Genomic DNA, 21,829 nt, shown 5'->3' with positions numbered 1-21,829 from the left:
CGATTCTTATATCTACAGAAGTAAATGGATGACACCATTTAACTTAACTTGCGTGACTGATACAAATGAAGTTCTGTTCTTTACTCACAGCTTGTCCACGATGTCCAATCAGGCCTGTAATGCCAATTAAACCAACTGGACCCTGTTAAACAGCAATACACTGAGAACATTATTATCTTGAAGTGTGTCTGGGGCAGCAAATTATAAGTCAGATTTCAACAAGTGCAAGAAATAATGGGATGCTTTGCTGTTAGATTTGTTCAATAGCATTTGATTAAAAAAACTCACTGCACAATAGTTCAGGAAGGAAGAATAAGAAAAGTCAAGAGAAAACGTGTCTTCTGAACTAGCTAGACAGAGGAAAAAAGGGTAATCGAATGTTAATTTTTATGCTTAGATGTAATGTAGTTGGATCATGCACATGAAAAAATGATCTATTTAATTGTTCAGTGACAGCTCTAAGCAGATCAAGGCCCAGGATTTTTTTTAAAGACTATAACAGTAAAAGATTTCTCACCATTAAACTGGGCTCTCCCTTCTCTCCCTTCTGCCCTCGGCTGCCTGATTCTCCTGTTATTCCAATGGGCCCGAATGGACCAGGGAGTCCCTGTGGGCCCTCAACACCCTGGAAATATAAGACACACAACTGGATGTTAATAATATACAGCACAGTGGCCTTCCCTAGATGATATCTGGACAACAGCATTTTAATTTTGGATAAAATTTGTTTTTGTTTCTAAATTATGTTACTTTTCCAAACATACAACATCCAAAGTAGAAATATTTGAATACATGATATGAATTCTCATATTGTTTAGGTGCGCCACTGTAAAATGTAATTTATGCAATTATCAAATTAGTACAAGTAATGAGCAGATTATTAATTTTGTGATTGATGGCCTTTTCCAGGCTTCTCTCTGACACCTGGACGTGTGGTGTACTGAGCGTCAGTTTGGCTATGCTTCAGAATCACACCCATTAGAAAACCCATCTGTGTTCATTACATTCAGGTTCTGGGCAGTGAACACAGCTCCGATTGCCTTCATATTGTTAACAAAGCAAAATACTGTGGATGATGAAAACCTGAAATAAAAACAGAAGATGCTAGAGAATCTCAGCCAGTCTGACAGAATCTGTGGTGAGTGAAACAGAGTTAACGCTTCGAGTCCAATATGCTTTGGACGCCCAGCTTTGAAATGGCGGGTGAGCCCCAGGTGGACAGAGGAAGTGCCTCAGGAATATCCTCAAAGCCTCACTGGCAGAGTCCGTCATTCCCACAGACACCTCGCAATCACTGGCCCAAGACTATCCAAAGTGATGGAGGAGTATCTGGGATGGCGTTGAGCACCTTGAGTCTTGCTGTCGAGAAAAATTGGAAGCTAGGTGGAAATGGCGAAAGGAATGCACTGTCACACCAATGCCCCTCACCCTGTCCCGTGACCACTACCTGCCCCAAGTATAACATTGCCTGCGGTAGCCGTATCAGTCTGTACAACTACCTACAGACTCACCCTGAAAAGGGGAGAGAGTCATCCTCATCTGCGAGGGGCCACCAATGATGATGATGAGCTTTAGAACTGAAAAAAGGCTGGACAATGTTATTTTGAATGCCGTCAGCAGAGGGGAAGAGGAATAAGTGATTCAGATGGAGGATACCCAAAACCAAAGACAAAAAGAGTGCAAATTGTGGTAAAGGAACAATGTTTTGTGAAATAGGTGTGAACAGGAGAAAATAAGTCAACTTCACATGACACAAGATGTGGTAAGTATAGGAGATGAGGACAGTAACCAAAATGGAAGATGGTGTTCATGCCCTAATGTTGAACCTGCTGTTGAGACCTGAAGGTTGTTAAGGGTTTAACAGAAAAATCAGGTGTTGATTCTACAACTTGCATTGAGTTTTGCTGAAACATTGAACAAGGAGGAAGAAAGTCAGGAGAGTATAATGAATAGCTGACAAGAGATTCATCTTTTCTTCCTGATGGGATGATGTTTTAATCTTTTCAGCTTGTTTCTCTCCCAGTGTTTGATAAAGTGATTTCCAGAACTCACTTTCACAGACACATCTCCTTTCCCAGTGACTCTCTCCAGTCCTCCCTTACCCCAAGAAGTTCCCTCCTTCATGTTTCAAACCCAAGGTTACAGGTATTTTTGAGACATCAATGATTAGATTAGATTAGATTACTACAGTGTGGAAACAGGCCCTTCGGCCCAACAAGTCCACACCGACCCTCCGAAGAGCAACCCACCCAGACCCATTCCCCTACATTTACCACTTCACCTAACACTACGGACAATTTAGCATGGCCAATTCACCTAACCTGCACATTTTTGGATTGTGGGAAGAAACTGGAGCAACCGGAGCAAACCCACGCAGACACGGAGAGAATGTGCAAACTCCACACAGACAGTTGCGTGAGGTGGGAATTGAACCCGGGTCTCTGGCGCTGTGAGGCAGCAGTGCTAACCACTATGCCACCGTGCCACTGTGCCGCCCACTTTTTTTTCTTTTTTTTTCTGCTCCCGCCACATCCTGAGGTTCACACTCAGTGCTATGCTCTGCCATATGCACACTTTCTTACCTCCTATCTCTGCATCAGCGCCATCTCACACTACCTCAAAGCTGTACTGGTCTCCAGTTCCATTTCATCCTTTGTCTCATCCAACAATTTAATAAAAAACCTTTCCTCTTCCTTTCTCGTGTTAAGGAATGTGGGCTCCAAAAACAGAAACTGATGCCAACCTGGATTCCTCCTTCCCCCACCCTGGTTTCCATCTCTTCATTTCACTTCACTTCTTGTCATGTATTCACCATAGCCACTGACCTTCCTCATTCTGATGCTGAATAATCTGTGCTCTGCAAAGGACATAGTTTTATCCTTTTACTCTTGGCTTTGTTGATGAATATTGGGCATGACATGAGGTTGAATTGCTGTTACATTGCCTTCGCCTCCATGCCCACTTCTTTGGACAAGAGACATCTCCCCCCCACTTCCAAGGACCCATCCACCCATCTCCATACAACCCGCTCTATCTGGCCTCTTACTTTCCACTTGATTTCTTCTTGGCAACTGCTGTTGTATCATCAGCCACCTTAATTTCTCTGCTCCTCTCACACATTCCAACCTGTCTCCCTCTGATCTTGCTGCATTCTATTCCCATCTGGTCTAACCCTGATTTTGTTATTAAACCTGCTGATAAGGGAGGCACTGTTGTCATAATGTCAATGAGTCTTACAGTAAGGAGACAAGCCCATTGGCCCATTGTGTCCAGGTTGCTCACTGAGCACCTATTCACTCGAGTCCCATTCTCCAGCACTTGACTCATAGCATTGTGTATCATGGTGTTTCAAGTGTTCATTTAATTACTACTTAAATGTTGTGATTTCCCTCTACTAATCAGAAACATTTCTCCCTATCCACCCTATCTATGCCCTTCATATTCTGGTACGCTCACAATTTTGACCTAGTGAGAAAGTGGCATTGCTTGTATTGCCTCTTTACCTCTGTCTGGGATTTCCATCAGTCATTAACTGACCACTTAAGGGCAAGAACTTTGACTACGAGCCTTCCCACCCAGAACGTATCCCTGGTTGAGGCAGGAAGACAGTGAGGTTCAGGTACACCTCCATTCCACCTCGTCACATCCCCCTGCCCTCTCCAAGCTTAACACCAGCAAGAGCAGAAGATTCTATGCAATTAGACTAAAAAATGTGGCATAAATAAAAACAAATTTTTTTTTGAAAAAATCCAAGCTATTTTTAAGTGAAGACACAGTGCTGATTTCTTTCAGGCACATTAAATAGTCAGACTCTTCAAACCACTTCTCAAAAACCAAATCCGGGCACTGCAGATTTGTTCATTGCATGCATTTATGGCATCTTCCCTCATATTCCCAATAGTGCCCTGCCTGACTGATCCTAATGCTTTATTCAGGCACTTTGATCACAAAAAGGCTAGCATCACCCCATTAAAGTGGAAAGATCCTGCGTATAACTTACTTTTAAGAACCAGGCAATAGAAGCTGATAGAGTTAACACTTGAGACAAGCTTTGATATAGTCTACATGCTACATGATAGACAATTAAAAGACAAACATTTTACCTTTTCTCCTTTGGGCCCAAAGTCTCCTGGATCACCTTCCAGACCTAGCTCTCCCTGCCACACACAAAGGAAGAAATAAAGTACCCGGTTCTTCCTATACAGGTGACCCAGTTATTCATCTGAAATTTTCAGACTTTATGTTCATATTTAGACATTTCAACACAATTAGGATGCATTTAACAAGATCAGATTTTCCAGGTTCAGTAGAAAATAGTTTTAACATGTCATGGAAAATTAACATCAGACACAAAGCTCCAAAATGTCAAACAAAATACCTCAGAATTCTGACAAACACTGAGAAATATTAATTTTTGTGTTGTGTCAAAACTAATTCAGCCATTTCAATTTGAATTAACCCTTAACTGTTGGTTTTGGTCAAGATGGGTTTTAAAGTGGTGGGGTCCTGGAAATCCACCAGTTTGAGATCACAATGTTATGTGCTGGTCATAGGAAAGTCTGGGGATGGATGGAGATTCCTCACTTGCGCATTGATATTGGGCAACTCTCTGGGTTTTGTGTTCTCAATGCATTTACACTACCAGCTGCCAATCCTGCTTCTGCCAACTGAAAGCTCTCAAACAATCCCTGAAGTTAGAAAAGAATTTTAATATTTTGAATTGGGTTTTAGCTAGCATTTTTTGCTGCTATCACCAGAGTTCTGATAGAATTGCATTTGCAATACATCTTTCTTCGATGTCTAATTATTTACTTGTGGACATATTCTAAGACCATCATTCCTGTTTTCAGTACAACAAACTGACATTAACACAACTATTGATCACATTAGGATCTAGTCCTCAAGATGGTCGTAGTTTGCACTACACTTTGAGCAATAAGGCCACAAGAAATAGGAGTGGAAGTAAGGCCATTTGGCCCGTCAAATCCACTCTGCCATTCAGTCATGGCTGAGGATGAAAGCCATCAAAGCCAATAAGTATGAAGATGAAAATTATCTTGGTTTCTGCAAAATTAATGAAAGCAAATTGGCAGCTTACATGGTACCCTGATGTGTTTTTTTTTCCCACTGAATTCATAGCACTAAGACATATGTTAAAAATTTACTTCTAAATGGATTTATTTAAGTCTGGGGAATGTCACTTAAGTGATTAGAATCAAGACCTGCTCAAAAAGCAGTTCAATATCTTTTGGAGGAAAAAAGTCAATCTTAAGAGGCAGATAACAGTGGATCAATCTTCCAAGAAACAGAGGTTGCTGGTCGTCTTCCTATCGTGTTGATTTTCTGGCCAGTACTCAAAGTCATCTCAAACATTTATTACCTTTTCTCCAGATGCTCCTCTCTCTCCTGGAGGTCCTGGTAATCCCTCAGCTCCTGCTTCTCCTTTAATCCCTGCTGGGCCAGGCATGCCAGGACTTCCTGGGGCACCCTTTGAAGCCAAACCAAATAAGGTTCAAATAATATAGATATAGTTGGAGAAATCCAGCAGGTCTGGCAACATTTGCAGACAGAAAGCAGAGTCAATGTTTTGCAACCCCTCTTCAGAAACTAGCATTCTTCTCCACCATCCATTGTCCTTTGTATTTTTTTTTTGTTCATGTAATATGTTTATGATAAAGCAAAATGTAATAAACATACACGTACAATTGTAGAAGTTAAACACAGCAGATTTTGTATGAGGTTATTTTTTTCACATGCGTTTTGGATGGATTCAGCCCTGTGTAGTGTTTTGGAAATAGTTTCTGGCTATTCATCACTACGCAATTTCCATGGACTAGCAAGTTAGAGGATCTGGACCATTCATTTCAGAAGCACTCAGTTAGGAAAAACAAGATGGTGTCTGAAAAAACACCCAAAGAACTGCAGGTGCTGGAGACCTGAAGCAGTACTGCTGGAGGAACTCAGCAGGTCAGGCAGCATCTGTGAAAAGGAAGGAGAAGTAACATTTTGTATCCGGTGACCCTTCTTCAAAAATGATAGTGGTTAGGAAAAGATGGTATATATGCTGAAGAGAGTGGGTGAGGAGGAGGGGAAAGGAGTATGTGATGAATGGAGATGGACACCAGAGAAACAGAACAGCAGTACAGTTTCAGACATACTGGTTGAACGAACGAACGACGGTGAATTCCTTACTAAAGTGTACAGAAAAGCTACACAGACAGACAATAATCAGTTACACAATAATCATCCAACGTCCACAAACAGTGTTGTATAAACGAGCCAAATCACACTCCACAACCCAAAACTCCATAAAAAAAGAAGAGGAACACCTATACAAAGTCTTTGCCAATAATGGTCACCCTAACAGCTTCATCTGCTGTTGCCTGGCACACAAACAACCCCAAGAAGACACAGTGCCCCACCCCAACACCTACCCTACCCTACATTAGAAATGTCTCAGAACTAACAACAAGACTTCTATGTCCTCTGGGAATAATAACAGCACACAAACGAACAGCCACACTTCATCAGTACTATCCAGGACAAAAGACCCCATACCCAAAACATGCAGGACAAATGTGATATATAAAAAAAATCCATGCAGCAATTGTGAGAAACATTGCATAGGACAAACAGGCAGTAAACTCGCCACCAGAATACATGAGCACCAGCTTGGAACAAAACAACATGACCAAATCTCCCTCATATCAAGGACACCAATTCAACCAGTACAACCTTATGATACTGGGACAGGCAATACAAAGACAAGCTCGGGAATTCTTGGAGATATGGTATTCATCCACTGGTTCCATAATCAAACACATTGAAATAGACCCCATTTACAGACCGCTACAGCACAAAACCAGAAGTATAACCACCCGCCACAACAGTATAAATTCGGGACAGATCACAACGACAGCACTTCATCCAGAGGCCACATAGCACTGAAGGTGTCACCCAGGAGGGAAACAAAACATTAATAAGGAAATCAACCAGCTTGGCAAACTGAGCAACAACTTCAACAGAACAACAGCCAGGAAGACAAAAGGATGGATTATGGTGAGCCTAGAAGAAAGGTATGTTGATAAGCAGGACCATTAGTTGGTGAAAATGGGTTGACCATGATGAAAGCAGCATTGCTGCTCACAATGTGGTCTCCCCTACGTTGAGAAGAAACACAGACTGGTGACCGCTCTAGGGAACACCTATGTTCTGTTGACAAAAATGATCCTGAGCTTCTGGTCGCCTGCCTTTCCAACTCACCATTGTGTTCCCATGACAACATCTCTGTCTCAGGCCTGCTGCACTGCTTTGGCAAAGCTCAGCGCAAGCTGGAAGAGCAACCTTGCATTTTCCACTTGGTGACCCTGCAGCCCTCAGGACTCAATATCGAGTTCAATAATTTGAGGACTTCAATGCCTTCTTCCAAATCTTTTACACGCCTTCACACTCTGGGCCCCATTATGACACCGCTCTTGTCACAGCCAACCCATTTTCAGCCATAATGCCATCAAATCATACCAATAATAAATTAATCTGGTTAACTTTATTACATAGCTGTACAGTACAAAGGCTGACTGTACTTGGGAGCCAGTGTGAACAGAACAGCCAGTCTATCCTTCTGAGGTGAAGCACTAATTCTCATTAACATGTAACTACAGATTTACAATATGCCTGTGAGAAAAAAAATGACAAAAAAGGGGAAAACATCCATGAAAATTCCCACACAGTCACCTTGATCAAGATTGACTACTGGAATAATAATGTGATAATTGGATTGACAATATCAAAAAAGGACATCAATGAAAGCTTCAGTTGACAGATTACAAAGCCACACTGTTCAGGAGCAAACCATTGGCTAGTGGTAGCATTTTCAAATTGGAGTCAGGAGAGGCAGTGCTTTCAAAACGTGCTTGAGACTGTCCTGGTAAATGAAGATGAGAGGTCCAGCTCTGAATGCTGGGTGACATCCAATGGGGATGCTCATATCTGCTGGGATGTGGGAGCTGGTTATGATTAGATTAGATTCCCTACAATGTGGAAACAGGCTCTTCGGTCCAACAAGTGGCACGGTGGCTCAGTGGTTAGTACTGCTGCCTCATAGTGCTAGGGACCTGGGTTCAATTCCAGCCTTGGGTGACAGTCTGAGTTTGCACATTCTCTCCATGTCTGCATGGGTTTCCTGTAGGTGCTCCAATTTCGTTCCACGATCCAAAGATGTCTAGGTTAGGTAAATTGCCCATGGCATTCAGGGATGGGTAGGTTAGGTGCATTGGTTAGGCATAAATGTAGGATGATAGAGTCTGAGGTGGGTTACTCTTGGGGCAGCATGGTGGTTCGCACTGCTGCCTCACAGCACCAGAGGCCCAGGTTCGATTCCAGCCTTGGTCAACTGTCTGTGTGGAGTTTGCACATTCTCCCCATGTCTGCGTGGGTTTCCTCTGGTTTCCTCCCACAGTCCAAAGACATGCAGGTCAGGTGAATTGGCCATGCTAAATTGCCCATTGTGTTAGTCAGGGGTAAAAGTAGGGGAATGGGCCTGGGTGGGTTACTCTTCGGAGGTTCGGTGTGGATATGTGGAGCTGAAGGGCCTGTTTCCACACTGTAGGGAATCTAAACTAATCTAAGTCCCTCTGACTAAAGCACCTACCACTATGGGTAACTTAGCATCGCCAATCCACCTGACCTGCACATCTTTGGACAGTGGGAGGAAACCGGTACACTCGGAAGAAACCCACACAGACATGGGGAGAATGTGTAAACTCCACACAGACAGTCTCAGGAGGCTAGAATCGAACCCAGGTCCCTGGCACTGTGAGACTGCAGTGCTAACCACTGAGCCACCTTGCCGCTCCCCCATATGGCTCACCACGCTGCACTGATGATGACAGCTGTGGAAGTAGTATTCATTCACACTGTGGCTTTTGAATACTTTGCTGAAAAATGTGCTGCTGGAAAAGCGCAGCAGGTCAGGCAGCATCCAAGGAGCAGGAGAATTGACATTTCGGGCATATTCCCTTCTTCAGGAATCCTGAAGAAGGGCTTATGCCCGAAACGTCGATTCTCCTGCTCTTTGGATGCTGCCTGACCTGCTGCGCTCTTCCAGCAACACATTTTTCAGCTCTGATCTCTAGCATCTGCAGTCCTCACTTTCTCCTTTTAAATACTTTCTCCTTTTCACATTATTATCCAAAGGAAAATGTTTGAAGATATGAAAATAATACCCAGAATTGTCAAGGAAGTAGAGAAATCACACTCAATATGTATACATTTAAAATCCTGACCTGTTCTCCCTTCCTTCCAGCAGGGCCTCCTTCACCTTCACCCCCAGGTACACCCTGTAACAGAGAAACAATGGCAGTATTGCTACAATAACATCTGTGAATGCAAATGCCTTTTTAGAAACTCAAAGCAGAATCTGCAAATGATTAAAGTTCTAGGCTGCATATTGAGAAATGTTTTGCCTGTGATGTCTCCTCCAGGTCTGAAAATGTCCACAGGGTGGCACATTGGGTTTTCTTACTAACGTGGTTGATCATACATTCTCCTGCACCATCCTTTCACCATATATTGCATTCCTCAGCCAAAATGTATCATTTTGTCTTGCTATCAAGCTATTTAAATTTATATAGAAAAACAGCACATTTTATGATTGCACACTGACAGCATTCCAACACCCACCACTTTGCATCTAACAAAGGAAGGTGTTGAGTTTTTATGTGTGATTAATTAAAGTAAGGGCAAATAATAATTTAGAAGCGCAACTCCCTGCGTTACATCTGGGAAATCAAGTGATGAAAGTTAAAAATTAGGTTTAAAACCAAGATCAAGAAAACATTTTTATGAAGTAATATGCTGAGCTATTTGCTCTGAATATTTGGACTGAATATCGAAGAGATTTCATTCCACATTTTCTTTAATTACACCCTTAATTAACTACTTAAATCCCACAAATATATCTTTCAACAAATATGAAAGATATATCTATATAAACATAAAATCATTAAACCCCAAAAACACTATTTAACAAAAAGAAATCTTCTCACTATTTGCTTTCATTTGCTTTATACTACTAGACTTGACTTCAGATGTATGGGAATTCCAATTCTTATATGATGTGTAACTATCTTTCTGTTCATTTTCAGCATCTCCGCAAATTCTTAGAATCAAAATCCACATTGACATCCACACCTATTTCCTCAGTGTTTGTTCATACTTCCAGCAGTTTAACTCCCAGCGGCAAGATCTCAACCCACTGAAGGGCGAAGATCCCACTGTCAGCTTGTTTAAGTCAACTGCAAAGTAATACGGATGTGGGGTGGCTTGTGGCATTGTGGGGTTTCGGGGGTATGCCTACAAGCTATTAGTCATTGATCTCTTACCTGTGGACTGACTCTGTTACATTCTGTTATTCTCTGTTAACTTGTCTTCTTGCTCTCGCCTCTCACCTTCTCTTTCTCTAGTTGCTATCTGTCGCTTTCTGTCAACTTTTTACCTTTTTACTCTAGCCTCTTAATGTACTAAGGCACCGAATATTACATGTCATGTTCCCTTATCAAGTTAGAAAATGCATTACCTCTGAACATATTAACTAAGTTATGAAATAAAAAATCAAATGAATGATGATAGAAAGTTCAAACATACATTAGTCAGAGTTTTTCTTTGAATGCTTAGTTAAGGATGGTTAAAGCATATCTGGGCTGCAGTGTCACTATCCAGTCTATTTCTCCTTTTTGACAGTCTTTGTTAACCATGGATGACTCATCCTTCTCATGAATCCTTCTTTTTGACTTGAATTTTTGTTGACCATTATGAAATATCTTCTTAGTTTTCTGCTGCTTCTCATCTAATGACCTTCTTTTAGTCTATTTTTCCTGCCACCAGTGGATAACTCTTCCTTCATACCTCTGTAATTGTCCTTATTTAAATTGTGGGCACTGGTTTAAGACCTGAGTTGCTCTCCCTCAGACTGAATTTGAAATTCTACTATGTTATGATCACTAATCCTTACAGCATACTTAACCATAATATCTTTGTGGGTGGCACGGTGGCACAGTGGTTAGCACTGCTGCCTCACAGTGCTAGAGACCCAGGTTCAATTCCTGCCTCAGGTGACTGACTGTGTGGAGTTTGCACGTTCTCCCTGTGTCTGCGTGGGTTTCCTGCGGGTGCTCCGGTTTCCTCCCACAGTCCAAAAATGTGCAGGTTAGGTGAATTGGCCATGCTAAATTGCCCGTAGTGTTAGGTGAAGGGGTAAATGTAGGGGAATGGGTCTGGGTGGGTTGTGCTTCGGAGGGTCGGTGTGGACTTGTTGGGCCGAAGGGCCTGTTTCCACACTGTAAGTAATCTAATCAATCTAATTATCTTCCTATTAGTTCCAGCTCATTACTGATGCCTCGATCTACAATAGCCTGTTTTAGTTAAATTGTGTACTGTGCCGTTCTAAGAATCAATTCCTGAGGTATTCCACAAATTTGTCTTCCATGTTATCCTTGGATGTCTGATGTTTCCAACCAAAATGCAGAATAAAATCACCCAAGTACTGTTCTATCACAATTCCTGATTTATTCTTTGCCCTAAAGTGAGGCAACTCTTTGGGAACTTATTGACAACTTCGACCCATGATTTCTTTCCCTTTCTATCCTTTATTTCTACACAACTGATTCCACATTATGATCTATTATACTTAAATTGCTACTCCACATGACAGATGACAAACAATGACGGTGCCAAGACTGGCTTTTAATTCCAGATTTTACAAATTGAATTTACATTTTAACAGATGACACGCTGAGTTTTGATCTCATATCGTCGGAGAATTATTCTCGGCCTCTGGATTACTAGCCCAGCGATTTACCACTACGTGACCATCATATTGTCTCCTCACATTATGAGTGATATGATTTATTTGGGAAACCAACAAGGTGTGTGGGGACTGTCATGATACATAGGGAAGAAAATGGATAGTCACTTGTGAAAAGTCTGGGGCCCAATGCAGCATAAACACTATAGTTAATCATGGAGAATCATGGACAGGCTATGGAGCAGATCTCTAGGTAAGTGTTGCTGCAAACAGGGAGAGGATTCATCATTCCTTTTAGATTTGACTCTTTTGGGGGCCTCTGAGAGATTGCTCTGTTCTAGAATGTGAAGAGAAACTGCTGGATAAACTAATTTGCAGCCGGTATTTATATGTGAAATCAATGTATCATAATAGCCCTACTGGCTTTAATAAATAGCATAATTGCACTGTACAAAAGTGAACATTTCTTTATTTTACTTGTGCATAACTATGTCATAATTCAAAACTAAGTTTTCTTTTGATCAGACATCTTCTTCTACTTTCTTTTGCAATTGGAAAATCAAGAAAAAGTAATAATTACCTGCTCCCCATCCAGTCCTGCTACACCAGTGTCTCCTATTGGGCCCATTTCACCCTAAATTTAAAATCATTGGGAAGAGGAATGTTTCCAAATCAATTGCAATGTATTAAAAACTTGGATTATTTTTAACTAGCATTGCACAAGAATATTAATTGCTAAAATATTGTAGGTCCTTTATACCCAAGCAAAGTATGGCTAAAGTATAAATGCATATCTTCAGAAATTGTTGCACACTGCAGTATGAAAGATTTACCTTCTCCCCCTTCTGTCCAAGAGGTCCTTCAGGTCCGACAGCTCCTTCTCTTCCCTGAAAAAGTAATAGGTTACAGGACACAATTTGTTAATTCCATGTCAAAGTGGTTAACTATGTGAATTCAGAGGGCATTGATTGTGTTGTTATTTGAGCAGATTTCAGCAGGTAAATAAAATTGATCAGTTGGCACTTATTAACATTGCGATGTGCTGGAGTTAGGAAGTATATACTTGTAATATTTCACTCTGAATAAACCTAAACTGAGTGAAGATTGACTCATGTTTCATCCTTCACCAGTTGTGCTTCCTTTATTCTCTTGTGGAACGTGGGTATCGCTGGCAGGCCAATGTTCATCACTTGGCCCTAGTTGCCCTTGAGAAGGTGGCGGTGAGCTGTTGTCTTGAACTGCGGTATCTTTGTGCTGTCGGTAGACCCACAATACCATTAATTCAAGGATTTTGACCCAGTGAGTGAAGGAACAGCAGCGAAGTATTTTCAAGTCAAGATGGTGTTGGCTTGGAGGGGAACTCGAAGGTGATGGTGTTCCCATGTATCTGTCACTTTTGTCCTTCTAGATGGAATTGGCAGTAGGTTTGGAAGGTACTGCCTGAGGATCTTGGGTGAATTTCTGTAGGTCATCATGTAGACAGTACACACTGTTGCTACTGAGCCCTGGTGGTGGTGGGAATGGATGCTTGTGGATGTAGTGCCATTCAAATTGGCTGTTTTGTCCTGGATGGTGTCAAGATTCTTGAGTGTTGTTGGAGCTGCACTCATCCAGGAAATGGGGAGTATTCCCATTATACTCCTGACTTGTCCCTCATAGATCTTGGGCCGGGCTTTGGGGAGTCAGGAGGTGAGTTATGTGCTGCAACATTCCTGTCCTCTGACCTGCTCTTGCTGTCACTATATTTATATAGTGAGTTCAGTTGAGCTTTTAGACAGTAGTAACCTCCAGGATGTGGATAGTGTGGATTCAGTGATGGTAATACCATTGAATGTCAAGGAGTGCTGGTTAAATTGTCTCCTATTGGACATAGTCATTGTCTGGCATTTGTGTGGCATGAATGTTACTTGCCACTTGTCAATCCAAGCCTGGATATTGTCCAGATCTTGTTGCATTTGAACTTGGACTGCTTCAGCATCTGAGGAGTCACAAATGGTGCCGAATATTGTGCAATCATTGGCAAACATCTTCACTTCTGACCTTACGATAGAGGGAGGGTCATTGTTGATGCAGCTGAAGATGGTTGGGATTAGGACACTACCCTGAGGAACTCCTGCAGAAGTGTCCTAGAGCTGAGATGACTGATCTTCACCAACCACCAGACAGTGCTAAAAAGTCTCCAACCACCAGACAGTTTACCCCTGATTCCCAATGATTCCAGTCCATATGCTATATGCGATTGCCTGAATGTCAAGAGCGGTCACTCGCACTTCCCTTCCGGAATTCGGCTCTTTGTCCATGTTTGATCCATGGCTGCAATTAGGTCAGGAGCTGAGTGGTACTGGGTAAAATGCAAAATGGGTGTCACATTATTGCTGAGCAAGTGCTGCTTGCTGTTGAAGAAGCCACCTGTCATCACTTTACTGATGATCGAGAGTAGGGACAGCAATCTGACGGGTTGGACTTGTCCAGTTTCTTATATACAGGAACATATCTGGGCAATGTTCCACATTGATAATTCGATGCCAGTGGAGATCTTGGCTGGGGAGCAGCAAGCTCTGGAACACAAGTCTTGAATACTATTGCTGGAAAATTGTCAGGGCCCATAGCCTTCACAGTATCCAGTGCCTTCAAACGTTCCTTGATGTCACATGGAGTGAACTGAATTACTTGAAGACTGGTATCTGTGATGCTGGGACACACTGGAGGAGGCTGAGATGGATCATCCACTGAGCACTTCTGGTTGTAGATTGCTAAGAATGTTTCAGCCTTAATGTTGCACTAATGTGTTGGGCTCTGCCCTCATTGTCCACCATTCAATTGTCCACCACCATTCACATCTGTCACGGGAATAACACCACTTTCCAATAGACTGAAATATTGAAGACATTTAAAAATATTTAAAGGAAAAAAAAAGAGAAAATATTGTAAATCAATATCGATCATTGTGACCTGAAATTGTCCAGCCCAGTCTGATGGGATGAAGGTTTCTTTTCTCACCTAGATGTTCATATACTACTGAAAATGACATTGAATAATCTCAACTGCGTTACCTGTATTGCCCCACAGCACATTACTGGGCAGACTAAAGAAGGACATACTTTGCATCTGGTGATAGATAATAATCTTGAATGCCAAATTTGTAAAAAAAACTCTATAAGGTCCTTCCTTTGAAACATTCCTTATACGGTAACTGTTTCATTTTATGGGCAGTTTATGACTAATTCTGCTCCCTGGATATGTTTTCAAATGACAATTTACACTCATTCTACAGTAAAGTACAACAAAGATGGCAAGAGTCCATGCTTTTATAAAAAAACTGATGAAAAAAATGCAGTTCTCCATTTTTATGAGTACAGATAGATTCTCATGTACAATTATATAATTTCAATTTTAAAAAAATGTTTTGTGATTTACACATGAAAGAATTGAAACAATCATGGTTTTCGAACAGATGAAAGACTCAACGAACAATCAAGGTATTTTTCAATGCATAATTTCAGTTACATCACACTGTAAACTTTTTCTATAAATTCTGTCTTACAATTGTGTCTTCCACAACCACCTGATGAAGGAGCGGTGCTCTGAAAGCTAGTGCTTCCAATTAAACCAGTTGGACTATAACCTGGTGTTGTGTGATTTTTAACTTTATATTAGAGGTGTTCACCTGTTCAATTTAACAAGATAGCACTTTTGTAAAAGAGGTACAGTCAAATCCATATGAAGAAAATTAGGTAGATTACTGGAAAAAAACATACCGATGCTTAGCTAAACAGTCTATTGTCTACCATAAGTCTCAGTCACAGAAGCATTCAAGATTTTAAAAATTGATGATTCCTTTTTGAGGCCATTTGCAATAACATGCAATTGCAAACAGGCCTATTGGAAGGATTTAATTTGTATTAAATATCTTTAATTAAACCAATTACTTTTCTATTCTAAAACATACTTTATATCCAGGGCTTCCACTGAGGCCTGTTGCTCCAGGTGGTCCTTGGTCACCTGGTGGTCCCATCTTGCCAAAAGCACCATGTTTCCCTATGTTTCCAGGTTGACCCTGAAGATAATATATGAGGGTTAGACAAATTACAGAAAATCACAATTGCTTATAGTTTGGGCCTCTCAAGACAGTGCTCAAAAATAGAAGGTGAGACCTGTGGTATTTCTTTTTGAATTAATCCTTGGAAAATGGACATTCCTGACACAGCCAAAACTTAATGCACACCCCTAGATGGCCAATAAAATGATAATATAGCTAGGACATTTCTGGTGTAGTGAAGCTTCAACATGTTAGTAAGGGACTAAACCACATCCGTACACCAGGTTTCCTTCTGTAGTGATTGGAACCAGCTGGATCTTATTGAGTATGAGATCCTTGATTGGGTCCGTTAACCTGGGCCAATCAGGGAGCGCTGGCTGACCAATCTATGCAGGGGATTCAGAATCTCCTCACTTCAGGGACTGACTCTGAGCTGGCTGGCTGCAGTCAGCGTACTGTGCACAAGTAAATAAAAGGGTGATTTGTTGACGGGATACCAACCTCTGTGCAGTTATTTCACCTTCTCTTAAGGGAATCAGTGAAAAGAAATAAGAATCATCTTTGGCATAGAAACACAGAGCCTTACACTGCAGATGGAGACCTTGGTTTCTGTGCTGATGGAAGAAGAACCACCCATTCTAATCCCACTTTTTAACTCTTTGTCTATACTCTTAGGGTAAGGGCACTTCAAGCACACTTTACAGCCATAGAGTCATAAAGATGTACAGCACGGAAACAGACCCTTTGGTCCAATTTGTCTATGCTGACCAGATATCCGAAATAAATCTAGTCCTATTTGCCAGCACTTGGCCCATTTCACTCTAAATCTTTCCTATTCATATACCAATCAAGATGTTTTTTAAACGTTATAATTGTTACTCCTCAGCTCTTTCTATCAATTCTTTTTCGATCTATGTCCCCTTCTTGTTGACTTCTCTGCTCAAGGAAATAGGTCATTTCTATGAACTCTATCTTGGCACCTCAATTAAATTTCCCCTCAGTCTTCTGTTTCAATCCATCCATGGCAATCTGGCAGTTTCATGGTTTACTGACAATACTTGATTTCCAGTTTTTTAGAAGTGAATTCTGATTCTCTCAACCATGGTTCGATGTTAATCAATGTTTTTTGCATGACTGCAAAGTATTGTGTCTCCCAACAAAGATGCTTGCAAAGTGCCACTGTTCGCAATTCACAGAACTACTGACATATCACTTTATGGTTACAAAACAGCTACAACATATAGAGACAGGTACATGCATTTAACAATACCCAACTGCAACCATAAGTTTCTATGCTCATAGTTTATTTTTTTCATTTGTCATTTTATTTCCTCTACTTTAAAGGCACATTTTTTATTCATAGGATGTAGGTATCACTTTCTAGGCCAACATTTTATTGCCCACACTTAAATGCCTAGAAGAAAGTGAGGACTGAATTGCTGGAGGGTCAGAGTTGAAAAACGTGGTGCTGGAAAAGCACAGCAGGTCAGGCAGCATCTGAGCAGCATTACTTGCTGAGGGGGCAGTGAAGAGTCGCTTACATTGTTATGAGTCCACATAAGGAAACATGGCAGATTTCCTTCCCCAAAGGGCATTAGTGAACCACCTGGGTAATCTGACAAATGAAAGAGGTTACATGATTGACATTAGGCAAACTTTATTCCGGATTCGGTTTGAATTCAAATCTCACCATGCTACTTCAGTGATATTACCACCAACATCACTACCTCCCCTAGTCTTGTCTGCATACAGGCAGATCTAAATTGCTCAGTGTTCAAGTGACAACCATAACAATAAAGTGACAGAAATGCCATTCCCCTTTAACTCATTTGTAGCACTTTCATCTCTGGGTCAGACAGATTAAGATTCGAAGTTTAGTTCAGGACTTGCGTACATTGTCTAAAAACAGTGTGGTGCTGAGCATAAAAGATTATTGATCTTTCAAATTAGATGTAATTAAGGCAGAACTTTTCTGGCAGCTCAAGTTTAAAGATTCCATGATGCTATTTTCAGAGCAGCCTTACCAACATCAACTAAAGCAGATCATTTGTTTATTCACTTCAGTATAAAGACGTGGCCCTCTGCTGGTATCAGATGGTCTACCAAGTTTGCCTAACTAATTGCAGCATTTACATTTCAAATAGTTAGTTGAGTAGGGAGCACTTTCGAGTTTTGATGGCATCAATAAAATGCAAATTCTAATGAAATAAAGCAGACTCCTTAACTGTGGAATTGGTATTAATTTAACAGATAAAGGGGACATGGACGAGTATAAAATACTAAGGTTAATTATATATCCACTTCATAACTGCAAATTATGTAGAGATGACTTACAGGAAGCCCCTTTAATCCTTTAGGGCCTGGATCTCCCATTCTGCCCTGAAAATGCAAAGAAAATTATTTTAAAATAGAACATCATATTTTTCAATAAGAACAGAGTGAACAAAAAATGTCTCACTTGAACTGACAATTTGATTTCCTGCAAAATAAAATGCATCTTGCTACTGAGGTGGTACATTATTCTTGAAGTTGAAGAGTCACAGAATAGTGGAACAGGAATTTGCAACAAAAAGCTCTTCATGGTTCTTTCTTAAAATGAAAATGTGAAGGTGAACCACCTTAAAAGGTAAGAGGAGAGACAACAAAGGAAAAGTTTCTGCTGGTCACCAGTATTCCCCTCTCATTAGTAATCAAAAAATGATCAGAGCATAGAAGGAGAGCTGGTATCTCGCATGCCATCCCAGCCAAACGGCTATACAAAGCACAGAAGGAGCAAAAATGTGATAAATAGAAAACATGTAAAAGAAGTGTGAAGGTAAAATTGCATTCTACCAATAATGTATGAAATTGATCAAGTCAATAGTGTGTGTTTCCTTCCAGGTCATTTATTATATTGGCATTTCTGGCTACATGCATTGGACATTTGGCAGTACAAAAATGGGGTGTTTTAACATGGATTGATCCATCACTACATATAGAATCCTTAGTTGATTAGTCCATATAGATTCTGCCTCACATGAGCTTTGGGCATTAAGGCTTGATCTTAAACTTGTTGGAGGTTGGTGCCCCTACTTTGAGTGTGGCTAGGTACCTCTGCCTTATCTAAGAGGGACTATCATATGGCTCTCTGAAATTCCAATAACCTCTTTTATTTACATACTGTCGTACAGAATACTGTTCTTTGCGCTATAGCTCCGCAGTAGTTATTTCGTTATTCAGCTATTTCTTCTCAGAGTCTTAATAGCATGTGGTTGCTGACATCACATCAGTGTATACATCATTGCATCAATATAAATATTCTCATTGTACTCTATTCCCTGCCAAATTTTTCTCAACATTTATGTTAACATTATACCAAAAATATATTTAAATTAATAACAATATCACCATCTACTACCACTGCCATCACTTCTAACAAGTTTAAGATCACCGAAGACAGTGTTTGCTGACCTCCTTTAGCTGATCCAAAATTTCTAGCCTGATGCCAAAGCTCATAAAGTCTTCACTTTGTGCCTGGAATTACATCAATTCTTTTCTTTCTTCTTGTGGTTATTCTGAATTTATCTCACTTTCTTGTGGTCCAGAGATGTGATATTTGATTTGAATTCTTTTGTAGTAAAGGAGTTTCTGCTCAACCTTCTGTTCATAAGTAACTTTGTTGGTGAATATCCATTACTCAAAACCTATTGATTTGTGGTTCAATAAATCAAAATCACTATCACTGTTTTTGACCATTAACAATTTCAGGTTTTTATCACCGTCTTGGCTTCTCTATTGACCCGTGGACAAAAACAAGAACTAGTGACAGGATTGATTCCTGACCCTGCTGTTAATCTCTTAAAGCCTTCAGTTGTTAACTGCAGATCATTACCTGAAACAATCTCATCTGGAAACTCCTGTGGGGAAAAGATTTAGTGTTTTGATCACTATCTCAACTATGGTAGTGTGAAGTTGAGTAACTTCTATCGACTAGGAATTGTAATCTACCACGATCAAGATGTCGAGGTACTGGTGATACAATTGGGGTGGACAAAGTCAGAAGACACATGACACCAGGTTGTAGTCCAACAGACTTATTTAAGATGACAAGCTTTTGGAGCACTGCCCCTTCGTCTGGTGAAGCCTTACTTACCATGTTGTACCCTGAAAGTGGAGTCAATCTGCTCCCAAACTTTGCCAACATCTGCCTAAGTATAAGGACTTCATTGGAGTTTAACTACTGTTTACACAGGTATGCAGGATGAGATAGAACATAGAACATAAAACAATATAACACAGTATAGGCCCTCCGGCCCTCGATGTTGCACCAACCTGTGAAACTGATCTGAAGCCCATCTAACCTACACGATTCCATTTCCATCCATATATTTATCCAATGACCATTTAAAGGCCCTTAAAGTTGGCGAGTCTACTACTGTTGCAAGCAGGGCAGTCCATGCCCTTACTACTCTCTGATTAAAGAAACTACTTCTGATATCTATCTTATATCTATCAGCCCTCAACTTAAAGCTATGTCTCAGCATGCTAGCCATCACCATTGGAGGAAAAAGGCTCTCACTGCCCACCCTAACTAATCCACTGATCATCATGTATGTCTCTATTAAATTACCTCTTAACCTTTTTCTCGCCAACGAAAACAGCCTCAAGTCCCTCAGCCTTTCCTCATAAGACCTTCCCTCCATACCAGGCAACATCCTGGTAAATCTCCTTTGAACACTTTCCAATGTTTCTACAAACTTCCTATAATGCAGCAACCAGAACTGTATGCAATACTCCAAGTACGGCCACATCAGAGTTTTGTCCAGTTGTAACATGACCTCATGGCTTCGAAACTCAATCCCTCTACCAATAAAAGCTAAGAGACTGTATGCCTTCTTAACAACCCTATCAACCTGGGTGGCAACTTTCAGGGATCTATGCACATGGACACCGAAATCTGTCTGCTCATCCACACTACACAACCATTAGCCCAGTACTCCGTATTTGTGTTACTCCTTCCAAAGTGAATCACCTCACATTTTTCTGCATTAGACTCCATTTGCCACCTCTCAGCCCAGCTCTGCAACTTATCTATGTCCCTCTGAAACTGCAACATCTTCTGAACTGACCACAACTTCACCAACTTTAGTGTCATCCGCAAATTTACAAATCCATCCTTCTATGCCCTCATCCAGGTCATTTATAAAAATGACAAATAGCAGTAGTCCCAAAACAGATCCTTGTGGTACACCATTAGTAATTGAACTACAGGATGAACATTTCCCATTAACCACCACCCTTTTCTTCTTTCAACTAGCCAAATTCTGATTCAAACCACCAAATCACCCTCAATCCCATTCCTCCATATTTACTGCAATAGCCAACCATTGGGGATCTTATCAAATGCCTTACTGAAATCCATATACACCACATCAACTGCTTTACCCTCATTCACCTGTTTGGTCACCTTCTCAAAGAACTCAATAAGGTTTGTGAGGCACAATCTATCCTTCACAAACTGTGCTGACTATCGCTAAGCAAATTATTATTTTCTAGATGATTATAATCCTTTCCAACACTTTACCTACAACCAAAGTAAGGCTCACTGGTCTATAATCACCAGGATTATCTCTACTCCCCTTCTTGACATTTGCTACCCTCCAGTCTATTCCTGAAAACAATGATGACATAAAGATCAAAGCCAAAGACTCCGCAATCTCCTCCCTAGTTTGCCAGAGAATCCTATAACCTCTAGCCACCGACCCCCCCGGGAAAATACCTTGTCTATTTAACCTCTCCATGTCCTTCATGATTTTATAAACCTCAATAAGGTCACCCCTCAGCCTCCAACGCTCCAGGGAAAACAGCCCCAGCCTATTCAGCCTCTCCAACCCTGGCCACATCCTTGCAATTTTTTTTTCTGACCCTTTCAAATTTCACAACATTCTTCTGATGGGAGGGAGGCCAGAATGGTACACAATATTCTAAGAGTGGCCGAACCAATGTCT

General features: G+C 40.9%; 1 protein-coding gene across 1 annotated transcript in view; it reads right to left on the bottom strand.

Moving 5' to 3' along the window:
• The window catches only part of LOC122564606 (uncharacterized), a 272,583-nt gene that overhangs the window by 44,416 nt on the left and 206,338 nt on the right, over positions 1 to 21,829 (bottom strand). Inside the window, exons 37-45 of the mRNA XM_087998687.1 lie at positions 18,177 to 18,221; positions 15,753 to 15,860; positions 12,637 to 12,690; positions 12,384 to 12,437; positions 9,285 to 9,338; positions 5,381 to 5,488; positions 4,104 to 4,157; positions 518 to 625; positions 89 to 142 (exon numbers count right to left, since the gene is read on the bottom strand). Coding sequence (XP_087854813.1) covers positions 89 to 142; positions 518 to 625; positions 4,104 to 4,157; positions 5,381 to 5,488; positions 9,285 to 9,338; positions 12,384 to 12,437; positions 12,637 to 12,690; positions 15,753 to 15,860; positions 18,177 to 18,221 — 639 coding nt within the window. The remainder of the gene's footprint in view (positions 1 to 88; positions 143 to 517; positions 626 to 4,103; positions 4,158 to 5,380; positions 5,489 to 9,284; positions 9,339 to 12,383; positions 12,438 to 12,636; positions 12,691 to 15,752; positions 15,861 to 18,176; positions 18,222 to 21,829) is intronic.

Source organism: Chiloscyllium plagiosum, unplaced genomic scaffold (genome assembly GCF_037043375.1).
Source record: "Chiloscyllium plagiosum isolate Xiang-an unplaced genomic scaffold, Cpla_swu_hap1 HiC_scaffold_21, whole genome shotgun sequence".
Taxonomy (NCBI): domain Eukaryota; kingdom Metazoa; phylum Chordata; class Chondrichthyes; order Orectolobiformes; family Hemiscylliidae; genus Chiloscyllium; species Chiloscyllium plagiosum.
This window is presented reverse-complemented; position numbering and strand designations above follow the sequence as displayed.